Raw genomic sequence first — 21,753 nt, 5'->3', positions numbered from 1 at the left:
CACAGGGAGCTTTATCTTTCATATTACCAGAACACAAGCTGCGTGACTCTTCTTTCATCTCTTTTTCCTCGGTATTTCTGCTACATTTGCTTGTGGTTCTTTGGTATGCTTTCATCTGTCTGCCTTTTTACTCTCTCACACTCGCCTACACGTGTCTGAAGCACCAGACCAAACACAGCTCACCCCTAGGAAGATGTTCTTGGAGGAATCGAAGCCTGCGGCATAGATGCGTGCGGTGTAAGGCGGCGTGCGCTGGCACATGATGCGGCAGGCGAAGCGGGAGATGGTGCTCTGAACCGACTGGGTGTCTGCGTTACTCTGGCTGCCCGCCACTGTGTCCGTCACTACAAAATCTATGGGACTCTCTGTCGATCGACCGATCTGGTGGAAAGAGATGAAGATGTGTTCTAACAATATTCTAACAATACAGCGGCCATTAAAAATTATAAAGAACTAAATAGGTGGATGACAACAAAATACATGGTACAACATTGAGAAGGACTTTTGTCAGGCTACTTCAACTAGTAGATATAGCAAAGAAGAAACTACAAACATTTCGAGCTTTGTTTCTTTTAAAGTACATGAAGAAAGATGACCTTGGAAACAAGTTTTCAGGTGGTTCACATGCATTGCTAACTTGTACCAAAACCCATAATAACCTTGAGGGCATTCTGTACTATGATGATAGGTTCTTTGCTGCCTCTGACAGCTACTTGCATCACCACCATATCATAATCACTGCACGCAGCAGCCTCCAAGAGTGTTAATACTACATTCAAGCAAAGAACAGGGTGAGTTTTGAAAAACACTGAGTACACAATGTTTAGAATTCAGACACAAAACCTTTTATACATGCCTGACTAAGATGTGTCATCAGTATTATATGTCGAACACTTGGATGTATTACTTAACACAAAATGCAGCCAGTGCACATCAACATTTCAAGAGCTAATGATTTTTTTCCCATCTGCTGATGAATTTTGTTCATTCATATTATTTGTTATATATATTATATTATATGATGGAAAGCTCAGAAACAGCTCCTACATAGACCTTGTGGTGAGATTATTTTCATTCCATACTGATAATACCAATGCCTGAAATTAGTGAGGTAATTTGTAGGACATTTTATTTTACACCTTATAAGACTTTACCAACTATGTCTCAAACAACTGGCCCAATTATACTGCAAAATACTGTCATAAAAATGATTACATGTGCATTGTCTGTCAACATCAACATGAATATCCTAATATTACTAATAACTATGAAAAAGTATTCACATAATCTCTAACACGGGGGGTTTTCAAATTCTAACACTCCTCAGATATAACTGAGACAACTGTGACCCCCAACAACTCCTCCATGTTTTGAAACCACAATTAGTTTTGGGGGATGTAAACAGGAAGTATACTGTTGCCATGCCATGGTGTTAGTTAGTAGTGGGCTACAACTTGAGCCACATGTTTTTAGCCTGTATTTCTACAATGTCTAACTTCTTAATTTTAACACCATCATGCACCTGTCCATTTAACCCTACACAGTTTGCTTCATGTCTCTCCATCTGTGCCCTTCCTTCAACTCTCATATGTTTCCCTGGGGAGGGAGGGGCGCCTCACAGTTCGAAAAATTCTGCTGTAACACATTAATAGTCCATCTCTGTTACCAACCTATATTCAAACAGGTATGGGTGAGTGCAGCAGTGAAGTGGAAAAAACAAGGACTGTAAAGTGGTTGCAAAACCTTAGTCCTGGTAATAAAAGCGGAGACTTGTTACCTGGAACATGTCTGTATTGCTGTCATGGGTGTACTCCACCACCACCGTCTGGGCTCGAGACAGAGTGTATGAGATGCTGTGCTGGTCTTTGTTGCTTATGGCCTGTTGAATCAGAAGGAAGAAAGGAAGGATAGATGAAAAGGGAGAGGATGCTCTAAGATCAAACTCTTAAATTCAAATGTAAACAAGGACTGAACCTGAACACGTTTTATAGCAAAAACACCTCTGATATCTCCTCACTGATGCCGACACAGAACAATAGACAGACATAGGAAGGGTGGGGTGGGTGAAGAGTTCAGTTATGTAGTCACTAGCTGGACCTAACATAGCTTCAGTGTCTTTTCGGCCAGCCAGGACCACCCACAAGACAAGAAAAGGACAATCACTCTTCCAGACTCTTTAAATTACTGCAGCTTAAAGCCTGGCCTCTATGTGTGCCTGTGTGTGTGTGAGAGAGAGTATAAAAGTGCGTGTCCACAGAGGATCCATTAAGTACAGATGTTAAACCAAAAAAGCAAAGGTCCTCACTCACACACACACACAAACCCCTTACAATCCTCTGTTCATTTAACAGATTTTGGAGGATTTCTGGCCTTAAAACTGATGATGGAAACACACGAACATGTCCTTCCCAGGGTTTTGCAAGAAAACGCTCAGTTACTTTCCACTGGACCGGTTACATTTATTTCTCTTATAAATCATTAGCGTGTTCCAGTTAAATGCTGTGTTATGACCATTGTTCGAATACCTTTTAAAACTGGGATGATTCCTGGGATGACAAAAATGATACTGTATTTTGTGTTACTCTGTATTTACATATGTGTGTGTGTGTGTGTGTATGTGTGTTTCACCTTGGCTGCCTGTGGAGAGCAGGCGACGTGAACTGTGCTGGGTTTCACCCCGTTTGCCTTCGGTCTCTTACAAAGTGCAAAACGGCTTTTACGTCGACCTCGGTCCCCATTGGGCAAAGAGCCATTGTACCTGCACATACATATACACACACACAAACACAGACATGCACACAAAAACACACACACACATACACAAAACAATAGGGCATTATTGTCTGAGCAGCTGTATAATACACTGGAAAACAGTCATTGTGGAAAATGCTTGAGGCATTTTGGTGCACTCCCCCCATGAATACGTGCATACACACACACACATACAAATAGCAGCCTATACTTTTCATACATGCTTTCTTACAAAGGCAAATCATGTCCTATAAACAACAAAGCCCTCCAAACATAACCTCAAGAAGGGCTGAGAAAATAAACTCACAGAGAGACTCATTTAGCCTGATACACGGCTGAGGAAAGGAGAATAAACAGAGGCGTTCCCTCCGACAGAATGGAGTCTCTGTGACTCCCAACAACACCGGGACTGTTGTGTCTGTGTGTGTGTGTGTGTGTGTGGTGTGTGTGTGTGTGTGTGTGTGTGTGTCTTGCTTAATATCCTAAAGTAAGAAAACACTCAGAAAACATTCATCACCTTCAATGTACTTTTCAGTATATCAACAGTATTTGTGACTTAAAAAGACTCGGCTGCAGTCAATTCATTACAGTGTTTAGATACCGGGGGTAACATGTTAGAGAAAGAGGTTCACTGCTCACAGAAAAGCAGCACTTACAAAAAATCAACATATATCATTCATCCCATTGATAACAATAATATAAACAACAATGTTAAGTGATATAAGAAGGCAAAAACAGTTTAGAAATGAAAAAAAAAACTGCATGGAGAAACAAAGTGCAGCAGTCAGTAGTTTCAACACTGTAGCTGTACTTTTGTATAAATGTACATTCATGTATATGAGGCTCAGTTGACGGGTGTGTGAATATATGGAGGTTAAAAGATCTTATTCTTTACTGCACACATGTTTTAGATAAGCCGTCACCAGTGTGAAGTGATATTCTTGCAGGCAGCACCACAACTTTATAAACATTACCACATACATAAACACAGCTCGCTACTTTAACATTGTTATGACATCCAGAAGCCACAAAAGTTACGGACTCCACTGATATACTGTAACTATAGTCAGCTGTGACAAATGCCATGCGTTAACTCCAAAAATCTCTTCAAACTGCTTTTGATCAGCTATGAATTTTGAGGTTTTCAGCTAATATTTTTCATTAATTAGCATGGTGAAGTCAGCAAAAATAAATAAAATGAAAAAGAACTTTCTTAGCCTCCCCAAAACTTTAAGAGCATGTTTCATCACACATTTTTTCCAAATCCAACTTTCAAGGTGTCATAACATTTCAGAGGATTTCCACAAAAGCTGGAATTCAGTGATAGATTTCAGAAATATGGACAACAAAGCTATAATTTCAAAGAAGCATTCACAAGAAACAGTCATAACTACAGGTAAGCACATACCAGAAATCAAGGTATTGTGTATGTCAAAGTCAATGTAAAAGTTTTCCCTAAAGTAGTAAACAAGAATAGGAAAAAACAAGAAAAAAATGATGTGACTAAAATGGTACAGCAGAACTAGCCATGCTGTATAGGACCTCAGCCCAGCTGGAACGTGTCTTTGACCAATCAGACTCTTAAAATGCACCCACCCACTGGACTGAGTCCAGTAAAGACGGCACAGACAGGTTGCAAGGACGCCCAGCCTACAGCTAAATGTTTCTCTGAGAGAGCAGATCTGCTGGGATCAAACAACGCTGGGAGGGTTTATGAGTAACCATGGTGAGAGAACAGAGCCACAGCAACGTTTGGGAAGAGTAACCATGGCAAGAGCGTAACCATGGTGAAGTTTAGCCCGTATCCGGAGAGAGGGCAGGGCAGTCTGCTGGAGAAAGCTCAAAGTGTTTCTGGCAGTTCAAAATCCAGGTTCCCATGGGTAGCAGTAATGTGTGCATGTACATACCTGCATCCAAATATTCTCAAAACAATGGCAGAAAGGCCAAGGGTTAGCAACAAGTTACTGTGTGTTTATGTGTGTGCTTGAATATACAGGTTTTTCATACAGTTAGGCGGGAAGGACCACAGTTAGGAAAAAGTTAGTCTGTGTGCGCAGACACATAGTGTATTCTTCAGTTCCCACAATTAGCAACAAGCATGTGTGTGCGTGTGTGTGTTCCCTCAAAACACTAGTAAACTAAGAGTCAGTGTGCAGCAACAAGCCACCACTCATACAGCAACCTATAAAAACATAAAGACAGGTCGTGTGGGTAATGACTACCTATGGCCGAGTCACTCTCTGTGTGTTTCAAAACATAAATATTAAAAAGTTAAGTGAAAAAATAGATGTTAAATGTCTTGCTAAACTAAAAATACACAGTGTGGAAGAAAACTGAAAACTGAGAGATTGTTTTTTCAGTGTGTTTCATCTCAATGTGCAAAAGTATACTGTCATATACAAATTAATATGCAGAATGGAAGACGTACAGTATCTGGACAGACAGAGATGGATTTGGAGGGACTGCAGTGTATCCAGTGACGTCACCGTTGTTTAAAAAGACACATGGATGTCCAGTGTGCCTGTAAACAGATCGTCCCCAGAGACACTGCAGCATTCCTCTGGATTAGGCCATTAGCATCACAGGACTTCAAACATGGTAATGTTGGACTGGGGTTAGTGAGGAGGTCAGACACAACACTGTGCTACGTGTTGATGGGGTTCTCCATTAGTATTTGCATGTACGAGTCTGTTCTTGGTCACACAGGAGCCACAATTAAATCAAAGCACTTGTCTCAGCCTGCTAGGACGAGCAGATGTGCAGAGTTTACTACAGTTAAGCCATTTAGTTAGCGCAATAATAAAAATGCACTACACTGGCTCATGAGTAGTTTATTTAAATTTTCCTTTATACCTCTACCATCAACTAACAAATTAAAACAGATTATAACAAGTATAATGACCCAGGTTTGAATGAAAGTATTACTATGTTCAGGGAAGAAGTGAAATAAAGAATGGCCTCTACATTTCTGTCTGTATCTCAGGGTTTTTTTTTTTTTTTTTTGCAACAACTGAAATGAAAATGAAATGCCAGTTCATTCTGATTATGTGGCTAATCCAGAATGACTCTCAGAAACTCTAATGTGAAGCAAGATGGCCTAAAGGCACATGTCCATCGAACCACTGATATGACATTCACAAGTCTTAACTTGCTGACCTATCACACTGCACCCTTTACACCATCCTAGTAGCAGCAGTACTTCAAGCTCCACAGACCATAAACCATAAACCAATTAGGATATGATCAAGTAGACTGTATTTTTAAAGTGGTTTGTGCTCTTGTTGTTGTTTCTAATAATTACATTACAAGTTGAGTGTTCTGGTGTTTGTCTGGATGCTATGACGTAAATATACACTACGTAGCTTTGGGCCACTAGTAGGACTACAGAGCAATGCTTTTATGAGTGGATGCCCATTTTATTTGTCCTGTGCACATGCACGAGGCCACCCACGCATCTGCAATCATGACGTTCCTACACATCCCTGCTGCTGTTACACCACTGATCAGCTGGCTACTGTAATATGCAAACAAGGAAAGCTATGTGCCAACAAAGGAAAGAAAGATGAAGACTGCAGGCTAGCAAACACAGATGCAAACAATACAAAAAATCTTTAAAAAGTCAAATGTTGTATGAAGAAAGAAATATATTCAACACATTTGTCAGGCATCAATGATACACCTGACACGTTTGAGTGAGAAACACTTAATGTAAATATAACTTCCATTGGTTTAGAAGAAAACTTTTAAGCCAATGTAACAGTGAAATTTAGGTATACCTGGAGGAATATAGGCAGCCTTTGCTACCATTTAGCAGTGAGTAGCATCTAAGCTTAGGTGCATCTTCATTCACAAGGTTCTCATGAACAGCTTGATGCTAATTTGAAAGGTTAATTGCAACAAATATTACTGTTCATACCCGTTTAAGATTCTGCTCTCAATGTTAATAGCTAAATTAAAGCTGTGTTACGTGTCTGACTGAGGTACAAAAGCATCCTATTTTTCCATGGCCTTATATGGCTTTTATTTTAAATCACATGTTGATGAGAGTAAACAGTTTGTGTGTCACAGTCATTCCCTAAGGGTTGGTGAGAGCATGGTGCTAGAGGTTAAGGGCTCAACTCCAACTGAGGCCACACAGAGGACAAATGCATTTCCAGTACTGCAATGTGTATTAAAGTCTTCACTACACTTAGAGTAGCTATACTTACTGCACAGTGTGACTGCTCATGTCATCTAGCAAAAAGTGCCCCTGTTGACCTTTTAAAACGGGTGGCCTGACCTAGAATCGAAAACTAGGAGCGGAAAAAGCAGAGCAAAACGGAAAACTGGGGTTCTCCCTTGTAAAGGCATGGAACTGCATTTACTGCTTGCTGCAGTTTTTCCACTAGGGAAAATTTCCACGGTCATCTCCCTGACAATACAGCTCCAGCACAACCCAGAACAACAAACTGTGAGTCAGCTGTGAAACCAGCTGTGTGTGTGTCTGTGTGAGACATGAAAAATATGTGTGTGTATATGGCGGTGGCTGTGTTGTACGAGCACCAGAGAGCATGTGTATGTGCATGTAAGGAGTCTTTCCGACATCTGCATTCCTCTGTGGAGTGGGCTGGGACGGGGAGTGGAGTGGAATAGCCCTTTGGGAAATAAACAGGAGACAGACAGATAAAGGAAGTCCTTCACTGTCAGTTGTTATTGGAGAAAGCGTGTGTGTGAGTCTGTGTATGTGTGCAGTTATCTTATATGCTGGAGATGCAGGGTGGGGTCGAAGGATTTTCCTACAGCTGAGTATGTGGACTTGAGTCAAAACAAATCTCTGAAGGAAGAGAAAGCCAAGGTGTTTAAGATGAGTATCCGGTGCTGCTTCCAGCCAAAACTGATCTCATCCTGTAATATATGGAGCAACGTGGTTAATCTCATCTTCCAAAAATACTCAACTGTAACTCTGGCTGAACAATCCTATCTGTGTGTACTCTCAGTGCATGACCCTGTGCAACTAGACAAAAATATCCCAACTGTTTATGCTGCTTTCCTAAAAAGAATTTCCGCTTGACTTTCTGGTTCCCTGCCTTTGTTCATATCTTGTTGGCAACTTTTATACTGAACTTTTCACAGGCTTAGTCTGCTGAGCTTGTTAGAAGATGTCTCCAGGTTGAATGACCAAAGTGATTCTACAGTAAATTCTTAGTGTATATTTCCACACCACAGTAACAGCTCTTCTTCTCTTTATCACTACTATCTATATTGTTCTTATGATTAGTTATGATTATCTCTTACCTAATGTGCCAGCTTTGGCACACAGTAAACAAAAGAACAAAACAAAGTCACATCAAATGAATCGCTCTTAGTCTGGTCCCTCCCCTGGAACCACTTTGCCTTGGGAGACCCTACCAGGGGCTGTTGCCCCGGACAACACAGCTCCCAGGATCATCGGGACACACAAACCCCTCCACCACGTTAAGGTGGCGATTCTCGGAGGGGCTGGACTCACCCTTATAGACAGAGTAAGAAGTTTGGACATCCAGAGGAAGCTAGGAGCAGAGTCACTGCTCCACAACGTCGAGAGGAGCTAGCTGAGGTTGTCTGGGCATCTGATCAGGATGCTTCCAGGATGTCTACCATTGGAGGTTGTCCAGGCATGTCCAACTGGTAGAAGGCTCCAGAGCAGACCAACAACACACTGGAGAGACTATATATTGTATCTCATCTGGCCTGGGAACAACTCAGGGTCCCCCAGGAGGAACCCGAAAGAGTTGCTGGGGAGAAGGACATCTGGATAACCTTGCTTAACCTGCTGCCATTGCAACCGCATGGTTAGTGAACCTTTATGAGAACATAAAGTTTAAAATCACACTCACAGTATGATTTTATCCACTGACTGTCAACCCCAACTGACCCAGACTGAAACAGACCTGGTTCAAAGTGGTCCAATCAATCATTCATAATTATATACATAATAAAATCTTTGCTAGGGAGTAATTTCAGATGTACATGTTTCAGCAACTGTCCTCAGTTTATACAACACAGTCCTTGTACATAGAGAATTTGTGTTGTTCCAAATCAACACGTAAGAACTGGGAGTGTTGGAAACACTGATTGGACTGATCTAGAACAGCCAACAACTGTGACCAACACGTCAAACCATTATCAGCCATGACTCATAGACCCAACAATGGCCAGTACAATCAATCATGGCCAATAAACAAAATTCACATTCAATCTACACACATATAGGAACCAGGAAAACAAAAAAAACATATTTTTATCTTTACCATAGGACTATAACTAGGGATTGTTTTAATTAACAATTAATTTGCCAATTATCATCATGATCAATTAATTGTTTTGGTCTTGTTTGTATCATGTGTATCATGATAACATCAAATCATTATTTCATCACAAAATTATTAGATTTTAGCCTGAACATAACCATTACACATTAGTGTCAGAGAAACATCAGTCACTTGCACTTTATGTTGGACTACTTTTTTTCAGATCTTCCCATTTAAGGCTACTGGATTGAAGCAAATCACTCAAAAACAATAGTTATGGAAAAGTAAAACAAATTCACAGAGGTGTGTTCTGGATATAATGATAGGTGTTTGTAATTTGTTGCTGCTTACCCCAGCACAATGAGCTCTCCATACTTCACTGGCACTTTGGTGGAGGCGGTGGTGGAGATGTTTTCCTGCTCCGGGGAGTACATTGGGCACGGCTGATTGAGGTTTGAAGGAGGAGGGGTAGGCGAGATGGGTGAGATCCAACAGGGCGACAAGAGACAGGAAGGGGAGAGGAGGGAAAGGGAGGGGGGAGGTGCTGATCGAATGGAGCACGGGGAAAGGAGAAGGAAGGGGAAGGGTCAGCTGAGCCTCAACTCCACCCTCTCATGCTTCATGTGTCCGTCTCTCGCAGCGCTGCCCTGCCCTGCAGAGTGACAAAGAAAGGTTTAACACAAAGATTAGTGTGTTCACTCTAGTTGGCCTAAGAGGAGGAAATAAGATTCAACTTACTATCTTAAAATTAACTATTTTCTAAATTTAGATTTCTGGGAATTTCAGTTGTTTGTGTAATTTCATGCAAGTGGATAGTGTTCACAGTTACTGAAAAATCATGTTAGCTTTTGGGACAATTTCTAAAAACCTCCCACTGACCACTAGATGTGTGTAGTATTGACGCAGAGCCTACATGTACCCTTTGCAAATGGCCTACACCATTATGAGCATTTACACTTGTGTATTGGTGGGGTTTCTAAGTCACTGTGTTGAGTTTCTTCACGCATTTTATGTTAGAGTTGGAGCTAATAAATATTGAACAACAGTTACATTTACTAAAATTACTGCAAAGCAGAAAAGAGAGAAGACATCGGAGGAAATGGGGGATCTCTGAAGTGGCACTGTACACCATCCCTATGGTGTCAATTCAATTCAATTCAGTGCAGAGCTATAAACTGACCTTTGGCCAACCAAATACGTTCAGGTACACAGTTCTGGTAGTAGTTGTCTGGTAGCAGTTTGTAACATGAATGCAGTATGTCAGTGATTTACTGCACGACTGTCATAAACAAAGATAAATTAATTATCACTGATAACAAGGCCTGGAACTGTTAACCAACGAGCTGTTGTATAACAGTCGATGGAAAAGAGTCATGGTTCTCCATGGACAGGAAGCCATTGATACTCCTCGCTGACAACTATCAAAAAACAGTTGGCACATGTCAGTCTGCTTCCTCCCAAAGGGAAAAGGCAAAAATTATGAAAGAAGGGAAAACAGGAACAAAACAATCCATTGATGCCCTCTAGCCTAATCATATCCAAGATATTCAGAGCCACTTAAAAGGCTGAAATTTCCAAGTCTGGTACAAATGGAAAACACACCCACGCACACTTGAGTCTTTTTATAAAGTCTATGGCCTAAAAGTCTCAAGATACTGCTACAAAGTTTCAAATAAAAAGGCCTTCATCAGAGCATCAGGGTCATGACTAAGGTCAGGAGTACATGTGACTTAATGTCCTTGCTCAGTGAGGTGGGTGTCTGTAAATGCCATACACTGTATGGTAAATGCTGACTTCAGAGGATGACTCAAAATCACACATGCAGCTTTCTAAAGACACAGGAAATCACAATGAGGAGCAGAGAAAAAAGTGTGAGAAAAGAAAGCACAAAAAATGGGAGAGGATGGACTTCCTGTTACGATAAGCTGAAGATCTCATGCACTCACATCATGGGTTCAGGTTTAACTCATGACCTTTCTTGCATACCCTACCCTCTCTCCCTCCCATTCACTTGACAAAAAAAGCATACACTATACATATGCTAAGCTATCTTTCCAAACAATAACATCACTTCACCACCAGGCAGTTGTCCTTATATGAAGCAGAATATTTCTCCCACAATTCCCAGAGTGCCTCTGGTGAGAGAGAATGCAGAACCACACATGAATAAAGCATAGGAAGTAAAGTGTTTTGGTGATGAGTGGGAATGGGGGGGCTTTGTTCCTCAATACTGAACAGCAGGAAGGTTGATACAGTCCCATCAGACTGAGTGGGAGAAGTTCAAGCAGAGGCCTTCCAGGTAAATATTCATTTCAGACACAATGTCAGAGAGAAGTATTATTCAGTATGGACTAAAGGCAGTGTTTTTAGGAGTGTTTTTGATGCATCAAAATGGACAATACAGCCTCTTTTTCTGTGATCTAACTTGCGTAGAACTGTATGTACAGCGCCTTGCCCTGCAGAAAGAACCACAACATAGTCTAATGGCAATGCCGATCCATGTGGCCTGTGAATCAATCACGCCTCCGGCCCACATGCTCAGCAGAGTCCTGTGAGGTGGGAACCTCTTTGCATTGAACTGTAAGTGCATACACATACAGTTCACAAACACTTCCCACACAGAAACAGGAAGTTGAAGGGTGCTTACACTACCACCAGCTTCCCTCATAGGCTGACCAGTTTTGATACATTGTGGGTGATGGTGGAATTTCCGACTGTGGTCAGCGAGTGTCTTGCAAATTATTTGATGAGAGAAAAACTTATGATAGTACAGAGTACCTTACAACTGATCTCTGTGTATCTCCAGTGTTAAATCAAGTCAACATTCTGATATAGAATAAGATGGACACATTGGACTGTGGCTAACAATTTACTGTCAATTTACTGAGGTGACAACTTACTTACATAATTTTCATAGCTGAGAATCTATGAAAGTTCACCTTGGTCAACTTTTGGCCACAAGCTCACTCAGCTGGAGAGAGACTGGACTAACTGGTGAATTACTTATGTTCACGCCATTATTGTGACAGAGAGAAAACATCACACACATTCACTGAGCACTTTATTAAGAACACTATAGTCATACTGGGTAGAGCCTCCCTTTGCTCTCAAAACAGCCTCAATTCTTTGTGCCATGGACTCCACAAGATGTTGGAAACATTCCTCTGAGATCTGGTCCATGCTGAGATGACTACCTCACATGATTTCTGCAGATTTACTCAGACAGGTTGTGGCATTCACACAATGACTGATTGATATTGCAGTGTGCCAAGAAGACAGCTACCACACCACCACCACCAACGGCCTTGACTGTTGATGTAAGGCAGTTTGGATCCATGGATTCATACTGCTGATGCCACATTCTGACCCTCCATGCCTCAGCAGAAAAATCCAGATTCATCAGACCAGGCTCTGTTTTTCCAGTCTTCAACTGTCCAGTTTCGGACACTGCAGCCTCAGATTTCTGTTCTTGGCAGACAAGAGTGGCAACCCGATGTGGTCCTCCACTGTTGTAGCTCATCTGCTGCAAGGTGCGTGCATTTTGAGATGCTTTTCTGCTCACCACAGTTGTAAAAAGTAGTTTTGTGAGTTACCATATCCTTTTTGTCATCTCCAACCAGTTTGGCCATTCTCCTCTGACCTCTCTCATCAACAAGGTGTTTCCATTCACATAACACCTACTCACCGGATCTTTGTTTTTCACACCATCCTGAGTAAACTCCAGAGACTGCTGTGCGTGAAAATCCCATTAGATCAGCTGTTTCAGAAATACTCACACCAGCCCATCTGGCACCAACAGCCATAAGAAAATGTAATGATCTGAATCCTGTAACAGAAACACTCTTTAGAGAATCAACCTGTGGGACATTTAACAGGTTAAAGGTCACATGTTCTTGCTCTTAACAGCTGATTTAGGTCTGACTGGCCTGTTTTCAAGTGTTTGAGTGCCTTCCCTGTGAACTGAAAGCCTACCTGCTCATACGTCCTCACAATCATACAAACTTTTTCACAGCCTCACACTTGAAGACGTAACACTTTTAGTTATAACTCACATCCCAATGTCTCATTTTCAAAGTGTTATCATTGTGTTAACGATATATCTATATTCAGTTTATCACACCACAACTCTGTAAAGCTGTGAACTAAAAACAGCTTCATCACACACAGCAAGCAAGAGAGAGACAGAGGGTGGAGATGAAAAAGTAGTGGCACTGCAAGAGGTCATACTAGGTTTAATCACATTAATGTTAAGATGAGCATTTCATTTAGTTCATCAAGCAAGCTCTTATTGATAATTTGAACAAAAATCAGCAGAGGGTGGGAATGGTTGTGAAACCTTTCAGCTTTTTCCTGACAGCGGACAGTGAAGTTGGGTTGGAGGAAGGGTGTTTTATTCTGGTTGGTGGCAATAAAAGCAAAATGGAGGACGTGGAAGACTGCAGGATGGAGGAGGAAGTGAATATGCGTGTGTTCGTGCTGCAAAATTGAATGTAGGCCTGAGCCCCACCTGCTCCCCTGACAGAAGGGGTTAACCCCACATACTCACACACACATGCAGTATTATAAGAGCACACAAACACTACACTCTAAGCTGTGTGCTTGTAAAATCCTCTCTGTACAAACACACTTAACATATGTGCATACTAAGTACTATTGTGGGAGCTGTTGGCTGACTTACCAGGAATTGATTTTTACCTATGGATCCAGACACTGAAGACCAAAAAAAAGGGTCTGAGTGCAGTAGGTCCTATTATTGAACGTGTGTACAGAATGCTGAATTATCTGTCTCAACTCTACTGTTATGAAGAAATCAACAAAGGACAAGGATCAACAAAAAACAGGAGCTGACTGTCCAGAGCCCACGTCTCCCACATTCTTCAATCACTAACACTGTTCATTCTTGTCTTGCCCTGTGTAGCACAAGGTCATAAACTCACTCAGCCTAGACTCACTGGAAATAATGTTCTAACTGTACTATTATTTGATACAGCATCATATATACAATGCAGCCAAAAGTATGGTGAAGAGTTTGCGGTGGTGCATGGAAATGAAAACCATTAGATTTCAACATCAGAGGATGTGATTTCCATCTAACTAATGATTAATGATGGCAGTTTTAATATTTCAAAGCTCCACTAATTGACATTTTATATTAACGATAATGACCAGTGGAGTGGGAGCAAGAACCATTTTAAGTGACAGCTTTATTTTCCTTCATTTAACCTTTGTTTCTCTACATAATTTACTTGGGTTACACCAGGAAAGAGCTCATGCCAAATGTTTGAAATAAGGCTTTCAATGAAGAAAAACATGTATTTTGTATTTCACAATATTGATCACTAAAATGGCTGAGGACTGAGTGAGAAAACTGTTTAAACTTGGCGTCTCTAGTACATGGTATATGTATGGGTGTGTATATAATTTTTTAAGTGTGTGTTTGTGTCTGACTAAGCTCTCTGCTTCTGCAACTCTGCATGACACAGAGCTCGGTGTGGCTGCGTGCCAACTGCTGCTTAGCTACCGAGACACACAGTCCTACAACAATAGATCCAGAGCTCAGAGAGACTGACTCTGCTGGCCGGGGTCATGGATTGTAACAACCTGCTGCTGACAGCAGGAACAGCAACCTCACACTTACAAAAGCCCTCATAAAACTTTGCTGCAAGGAGGCATGGATGACACCTGCCATTCCCACTGGCTGCCAACAGAGCACATCACATGTCAAACAAATGTACATGCACAGAGGTGGGAGAAAATATATGCACACGTCCTCATGTTAACATGGAAGCAGGGGAACAGCTGCAGCTCTTCTTTTGAATGCATGACCAGCTGAGCCACAGTGCTACATGTCAAACTGTCCTATTTGGCATATGCTAAAGAGCAACACATGTCCATGACCAGGGAAACAGAGGCGGCATAAATCCACACTCAGAGTTAACAGGAGTTCTCTGCAGGGTTTGAGTCGTGCACAGTGACTTTCATATTGAGTTAAAAGGTGTGTAATTCTTGAAAGGGGTAGAATTATGGTAAGTCAAAGGGTGATACAGTTTCAGGATCACAAGGCATGACTCTGTGGAAACAAACAACTTAACCAGAGGCAATGTTTCTCGGCTGGTAGGTCAGGGACCAAAAATGGGTCAGAAGATCCTCTAACAGGGTCATAGACAAAGAGGAACTGACAGAGAGCTACAGTACAGGAATGACTAATCTGCCAAGTCTACTGCATGGCCAAGGTAGAAAGTAGGGACCTGGTATATAACCAGCTAAGAACCACTTGCCTAAGACCTTAAGGCTTAACCTACTGGCTCAACACTTCCCATACCTGACACCTATATAACAAGACAGCTAATACTTGCCAATGATTTTCAAATCTGTTTTTCTGTTTGTCCAACCACCCAGGGAATGAAGAAGCAGCAGGGACAAACAACACGGGTCCTGAACTGATCGAGTAAAATCATCTCCTTTCTTTATTGAACTATATTGTGTTTTGTCCACCTCAGCTTGCTAGTATTGCAGCATGCAGCTCTCCCTAATGACAGCTGGGCTCTAGAGTGCAAAAATTGAATGTGGAAAATTACTTGGCACTGATGACTGACTGTTTTCTGACACAGGGTTGGCAAAATACACAGATTCACTAACCTCTGACAGGAACAAATCTATGATCTTTCCTCTCTTATTGACAAAGATCTGTGTGCAAAACATTTAGGTAGCAGCTTTTTGCTAGCTAAACTGCTGCAGATCATATCAGCTATCACTAATTAACATGAACTCAATGAGTAACTTGATGGCAGACCAACATTAAACTTAGCTTTCTTCAAACTCTGTAAAAGCAGGAAACCCACATCAGGCACTAGGTCACAGATGAACACAAGAGAAAAGAAAACCAGGACCTTTTACATGGTGTAACATCTTCATTACTGCAAAGTGGTAATGATATCCTCCTGGTAAAGTGGGTCATTAGATCAATAAATAATAACAGATGCCTGGAATAGACTTAGAGAGGCTGACATGATTCTGGCTTTGTGGACATGTGGTGCTATTCAATATGAAACACACCTGCTCCTATTCGAAAAGACAACTGGACTGTATTCTTTGTGTGAAATGGTATATAATAATTTAAAAGTACTGGACCATGTGGGTTAACTTGCTAGAAGCAAGCCTATCTTGCCTGTTTTCTCATATTTCTTTGACTGAAAGGGATAGCATAATCACATGTTAGCAAATTGACCAGCTGTCTCCAGAATGTGTTTAGAAACATGAGAGTTATGCATTGACTTTTTCTGTTTTGTTGTGACACTCAAAGAGCTACTGATATTCTGCCTGCTGGGCTAAAACTAAGTGTCAATACAATGTAGGCTGAAAGTGGATGACAGTCGTGTTAGTGAGGATATGTGTATGTGAAAATGAGAACTCAAAGGGAGGAAAAAAGCTCTTACTTGTGGCTACTGTGATCTTTGTCAGAGCCCTTTATCAAGAAGGTCATCAGATAGCTAATCATCCCAGTATTACTGGCTCTCACCACATCCTCGAAACACTCTGAGGCTTTTAGGTGTTTCACATCTTTCATGTTCCCTATGAGCGGCTTGTGAGCGAGAGGCCTTGAGCTCCCTAGCTGTTCCATGCTGAACAGCGAACCACACATGCTCTTAAAAAACTTACAGCAACAATTTTCCAAAAACAGAAAGTCTCTTTCTGCCTTTCCCTCCCTCTTCAGTCTCATTCTCTTCATCAGAAATAGATGGTAGATATGATGAGGGGGGACTTTAACCTCTTTGTGTTATGTGTACACAAAACCAATGCATTTATATTGCACCACTGTGGAGTGAAAGAACCATCTTCTTATGTCTCATACTTACAGCTCTCTATGCAGAGATATCAGTTCTAGGTAAACATGGTTAGATAGTTGCACAAAGTCAAGTCTGTAACCAAAGAGAGTGAAAGAACAGGCACTGCAAGTTGATTCATCAATTAATTGATCAACAGAAAATCAGTTGGCAGCTATTTTCATAATCAAACAATAAGATAATAGTCTTTTTCTAAGCAAAAATGTCAAACATACGCTGGTTCCAACTTCTCAAATGTGAGTATTTGATGCTTTTATTTGCTGTACATGGCAGTACACTGAATAACTGAGTTTAGGATTGTTGGTCGAACAAAGCAAGTCATCTGGAGACTTCATCTGGGTTGCAAGAAATTCTAACAGGAGTTAGTAGGTGATTAGTAGGTGTAATCAGGTTCTACATACATATTTCTCTTCTTCAATGCTTGATGTGCTCCCTTAATATTTTAAATATCGTTAAATATGATAATAATAGTTTTCAAAAGATTTTAAAACTAGAAGGTGCAACCCAGCAAGACATCACTAAAAAAGTAACTGGTTGAGTAGATGGTAACAGGATTAAACGTCAAGTTCAGAAAAGAGATGGTGGGAACGAGCATGCTCAGCTGATCTACTGTACCTCACACTGCGAAGAATCAGGCTGACCTCGCCTTTTCGAACAAAAGCTTTCTTTGTCAGAATCCCACTCCAAGAGGAACTCCAGCCTACTTAACCCGTGTCCTGTTTGGAAAGCAGGGTAGGTCTTTCAGCTCAGTGGAAGAGAAAAGACATATCCACGTGTTCACACTCATGGCCTCGTAGAACTAGCCTTCAAGGAAAAGAGGCAATCACTGTTACAGCCAAAGCCAGACAAAACAGCAGTGAAACGTTCTCTTGAAAGGCATAACTGCAAACTTTAAGTAAGTAAGTAAGTTTAAGTATCTAAATACAAGTATCTAAAGTACTGCAGCATATTGCAGTTAAACAATATTCACTCCACTGAGGTTCAAATGTTTATATTCAAGTTAAGCTAAAATGACAATAAGTATGACAGTCATCATATGACAAAACTGTTATGTGCATCCAACCAAGTCTCTATAGTACTTTTCACTATAGCAGTAAATCTCAGTAAGAGACGAAAAAGAACAAAAATATATATATCCCACTCACACACTTCCTAAGTGCAAAGAATAGGACTTTGGCCTCTGATTAGATTTTTTTCTACATAAAATTTTTTAATTTATAAAAATTAATTGTTGTCTATAAATCAGATCAGATATATCAGATCAGATATTCCTCAGGGTCAGTTGGTGAACTCTTGACTTGAAATTACTATTAGTCAATCATACAAATTGTTGTATATTAATTTCAGTTAACTGATTTATTGCAGCTCTAATTTACTTCTATCAGAATTTCACAGCCTTAAAATTCACCTTTAATCAGTGAGTGGTGAGGGTATAGCCAGCCACATGGTACAGATTATTTTAAAGTCATTAGAAAAGAAGCAAAAAAAAAAGAAAAGAAAAAAGAACCAAAGACAGAAAGCATTCAGCTCGATGACAGCAGAGTTTCGTTTCTGAGATGACCTCCATGTGAGGGGAGCCAGCGCCACGTCAGTGCCTTAAATCAGAAGCCTCAACTTCCTGCGACAAACACCAGCTGCTTGGTGGGAGAGCCAAACTAGCCAGCAAGTCTTCAGCCGGTCGGCCACCTCCCAGCTCACAAAGACCACACGTCCCTCAGCTCAAAATGATAAAATTACAGCCTTCTGCCAGATTATGATCTCTCATTCAGAAAAAAAGGATCACAGCTTTACAGCCAGAGCTGAATGTGCCAACTTTCAATGAGCTGGATGGGAACAGTTACTACCTCTTCATCTCTGAATAGAGCTGACATGATGTTTGTTTAAATAATAAATCTAAATAAATTGTTTGGTTGGGTAAATACTTCCATATAAATATGTCCTGCAAATTTTCAAAGTTTTCAGATCCACAGGCTGAGCTGTGGTCCCAGATTTATTCTCTCCAGTGTCATTTCAAAGTGCTACTATGGAAGACATTGAACCCCCAACAAATATGAATATGATTAAAACAAAATGTAAAGTTGATGCAGATGACAGGACAAAAAAAGAAGATTAATAGAATAAAAAAGCTTCATTGGTCTGGACATCAGTCATCTGTTTATGGGCTTGAAAAAAAAGAGCATGAGATGAAAGGCTTCCTACAGTTTCTTGGAGTATCTTTCATTGTTTTCCAAATGGTGACTAAAATGGAGCATGATACGGCACATCATGCCGGAGGTTTTACGGTCATAGGAAAAGAGGGGACTGCTGGTTCTGACCATAAACCTCATCCTTGTAAGTGGTGCTTGTTTTAAAAACAATTTCAGCTTGACAACACTCAATAACAAGTCAAAGCATGTGCTAACCCTACAAATTATGGCTAAGTATTTTAGAGATTTCCGTTTGTGTGTAGGAGGTGTGTGCACATCAGTGGGGATTTTAATCCACTGTGAGTGTTTGCAATGCAAGTGAAATGCATTTGTGAGTGCATATATGAGCATTTGTGTGGGCGCGAGCTCATTTTCAGACGCCCTTGGTCTGGTCTCCAGTGTGTAGAGTTGCATGGTCGGGTCAGTAGAGAGGGATTGGTTTGCGCTGTGTGAAGATTAGACGCTCGATGACTCGGAAACTGATCTGTGGGGATGAGGGGGGAGCTGGCAAACCTGACGCCAGATTCTCTTTTCCCTTTTGCCTTCCATTCCGTCTCCTCCATAGTCAAACTTGTCCGATCGATGAACATGAACAGATGGCATCGGCATTGCAGAACATGGAAAAAAAAGGGGGAGAACTCTATCCCAGTCATCTGGGACAGGGGAGGAAAACGCTCTTTTTTCCAGTGTTTTTACAAAATCTACTGAGGTTTTTAAGCATTTTAAGAGAGGTTCCACTTTGCTTAGACCTTAGTGTTAAATTCATGAATAAAAACAATGACAAAGAACATTTATTGATGGACTATTTTTCATTATGAAAGCAAGACTAAAACAAAACAAAAACTAACCTTTAAAACCAACAACATATACATTAAATGTATAAGATATTTCATAAAGGAATAAAAGCTGAATGATAATGTGAAAGATGGGCAGATAGACAATGAACTCATTACTGTTTTAATGCATTGTCTTAATCACATACTGTAGGTCCTGACGAGTAAAAGAGATTCCTCTGCTGCCCAAAAATATCTCCTGTTCAGAAGTTGATTTACCTGCTTGACCTGTTAATAAGAGGCACATTGTATTCAGTAACATTCTGTATCTGTCAGTAGTGTTATATAACATCACCAGTTCTTGAAAGAAGAAGATTTTGTGCACTTCATTCTTCTACAATCCACTGAGAATAGCACAAGGAGTGGCAGCAAAATAGCTGGGACAAACTATGACAATGAAATCTATATAAAGGTAAGCTAAGGTAAAATTATCAGGTGCTATGCACGTAAGAGTCAGCTATCGAGTAAAAAGAGTATGCTAAAGAGTATGGAGTTAATGTTTTAAACCAAAAGCACTTCATATTGTTTGTGTGGACTTGTTTGTGCTACTCTGCAGTTTCAGTTCAAATGCTTGCAACATTGTGATTTAGGAATAGGTTTCAATGTTTCCACAGAGTTCATGGAGTTTTCTTTTGGCATCTAGAGGACAAAGAGTGCAATTGGTCAGAAAAAAGAAAGGACTGGAAGTTGACCAGGATTTCTTTAGCTGATATAATCACCTAAAAATAACTTTATTGGCCCCTATCCGCAGATTGGCTCCAGAGTTGAGACTTTAGATAGCTTTATTGTGTAAATAGTCACCCTACTGTTTGAATACAAACAGTTTAATAGTTGGTCAAAGACCTAGTTGCTATCTCCATCCCACTGCCCACACAGAACCTGAATCACTGACAGAGAGTACAGCAGGAAACCACACACTTCAAAAAGGCATGATTAATGATGACCATCCATCTTGTGATGATTGTGACTAAATATTTTACTCATCACCACAGCAGCCAATAGATGTACAGAACTGAGAGATCTTCCAGAGGACTGGTGCTTACCTGCCAAACTGACAGGATGACAACACACACTTTGAAGCAAAATCTCAAATCTACCTTTGGCAAACAGCTAGTGTTAATTTTTCCCTGTTCCAGAAATAGGGTTCCAACACTTCCTTCACTGAATATTAAGATTTTTATGTGTTTGACTGGATGTGAGCTGCAACTAGCTCATATTTTTTCCATCTCTCTTTAGCTGGCGACTGTTCTTCCTGACTCCAATGGGAAATGATCAGACTCATTTCCATTCACACACCAGATCTCACAACAACTCCAATCTTCTGTCTCAAAATAAAACCACAATGAGCACTGGCACACGTACACCATTTCCATCCAGAGGAACCTCTAAAACCAACAGAGGACCTCATGACAGGGAAAATCACTACTGATGCAACGTTTCAGAAAATTAATGCAGCGTGAATTACATCTCCTGAAGCTCAGCTAGGTGTGCACAGACAGATAAGACTGCATTATCAATATAACCCAGAGTGTGAATTCCTAATGTGTTACTGAGAAGGAGAACAGACAATACAAACAGAATAATTACGTTTGGTTTAAATATATTTTCATTTTGACATTTCACTGATTATTCTGAATCTAAACACACACTGGACCCCACAGGAGCACAGAAACACCATAGTGTTTGACCATAGACATGCCAGTAGCCAGCCTGTTCCAAAGTGATTTACACAGAGTCAGCGCGTCCATGCACACAGGAAGTCCCAATTCCCTGCCCACTCACAGAGAGGCGCGCACTTGTCATGTTCAGTGGTCCCTGGAGGTCCAGTGTGTCTGTGTGTGCGTGTGGTCCAATACTTACACCAAGATGG

At 40.8% G+C, this 21,753-nt stretch overlaps 1 protein-coding gene across 1 annotated transcript in view; it reads right to left on the bottom strand.

Moving 5' to 3' along the window:
- The window catches only part of peli1b (pellino E3 ubiquitin protein ligase 1b), a 41,347-nt gene that overhangs the window by 9,233 nt on the left and 10,361 nt on the right, over positions 1 to 21,753 (bottom strand). The window contains 4 exon segments of the mRNA XM_018661408.2: positions 184 to 381; positions 1,778 to 1,879; positions 2,629 to 2,758; positions 9,372 to 9,672. Coding sequence (XP_018516924.1) covers positions 184 to 381; positions 1,778 to 1,879; positions 2,629 to 2,758; positions 9,372 to 9,454 — 513 coding nt within the window. The 5' untranslated portion in view covers positions 9,455 to 9,672.

Source organism: Lates calcarifer, linkage group LG16_LG22 (genome assembly GCF_001640805.2).
Source record: "Lates calcarifer isolate ASB-BC8 linkage group LG16_LG22, TLL_Latcal_v3, whole genome shotgun sequence".
Taxonomy (NCBI): domain Eukaryota; kingdom Metazoa; phylum Chordata; class Actinopteri; family Centropomidae; genus Lates; species Lates calcarifer.
The sequence above is the reverse complement of the archived record's forward strand: the minus strand, read 5'-3'. Positions and strand labels throughout refer to the sequence as shown.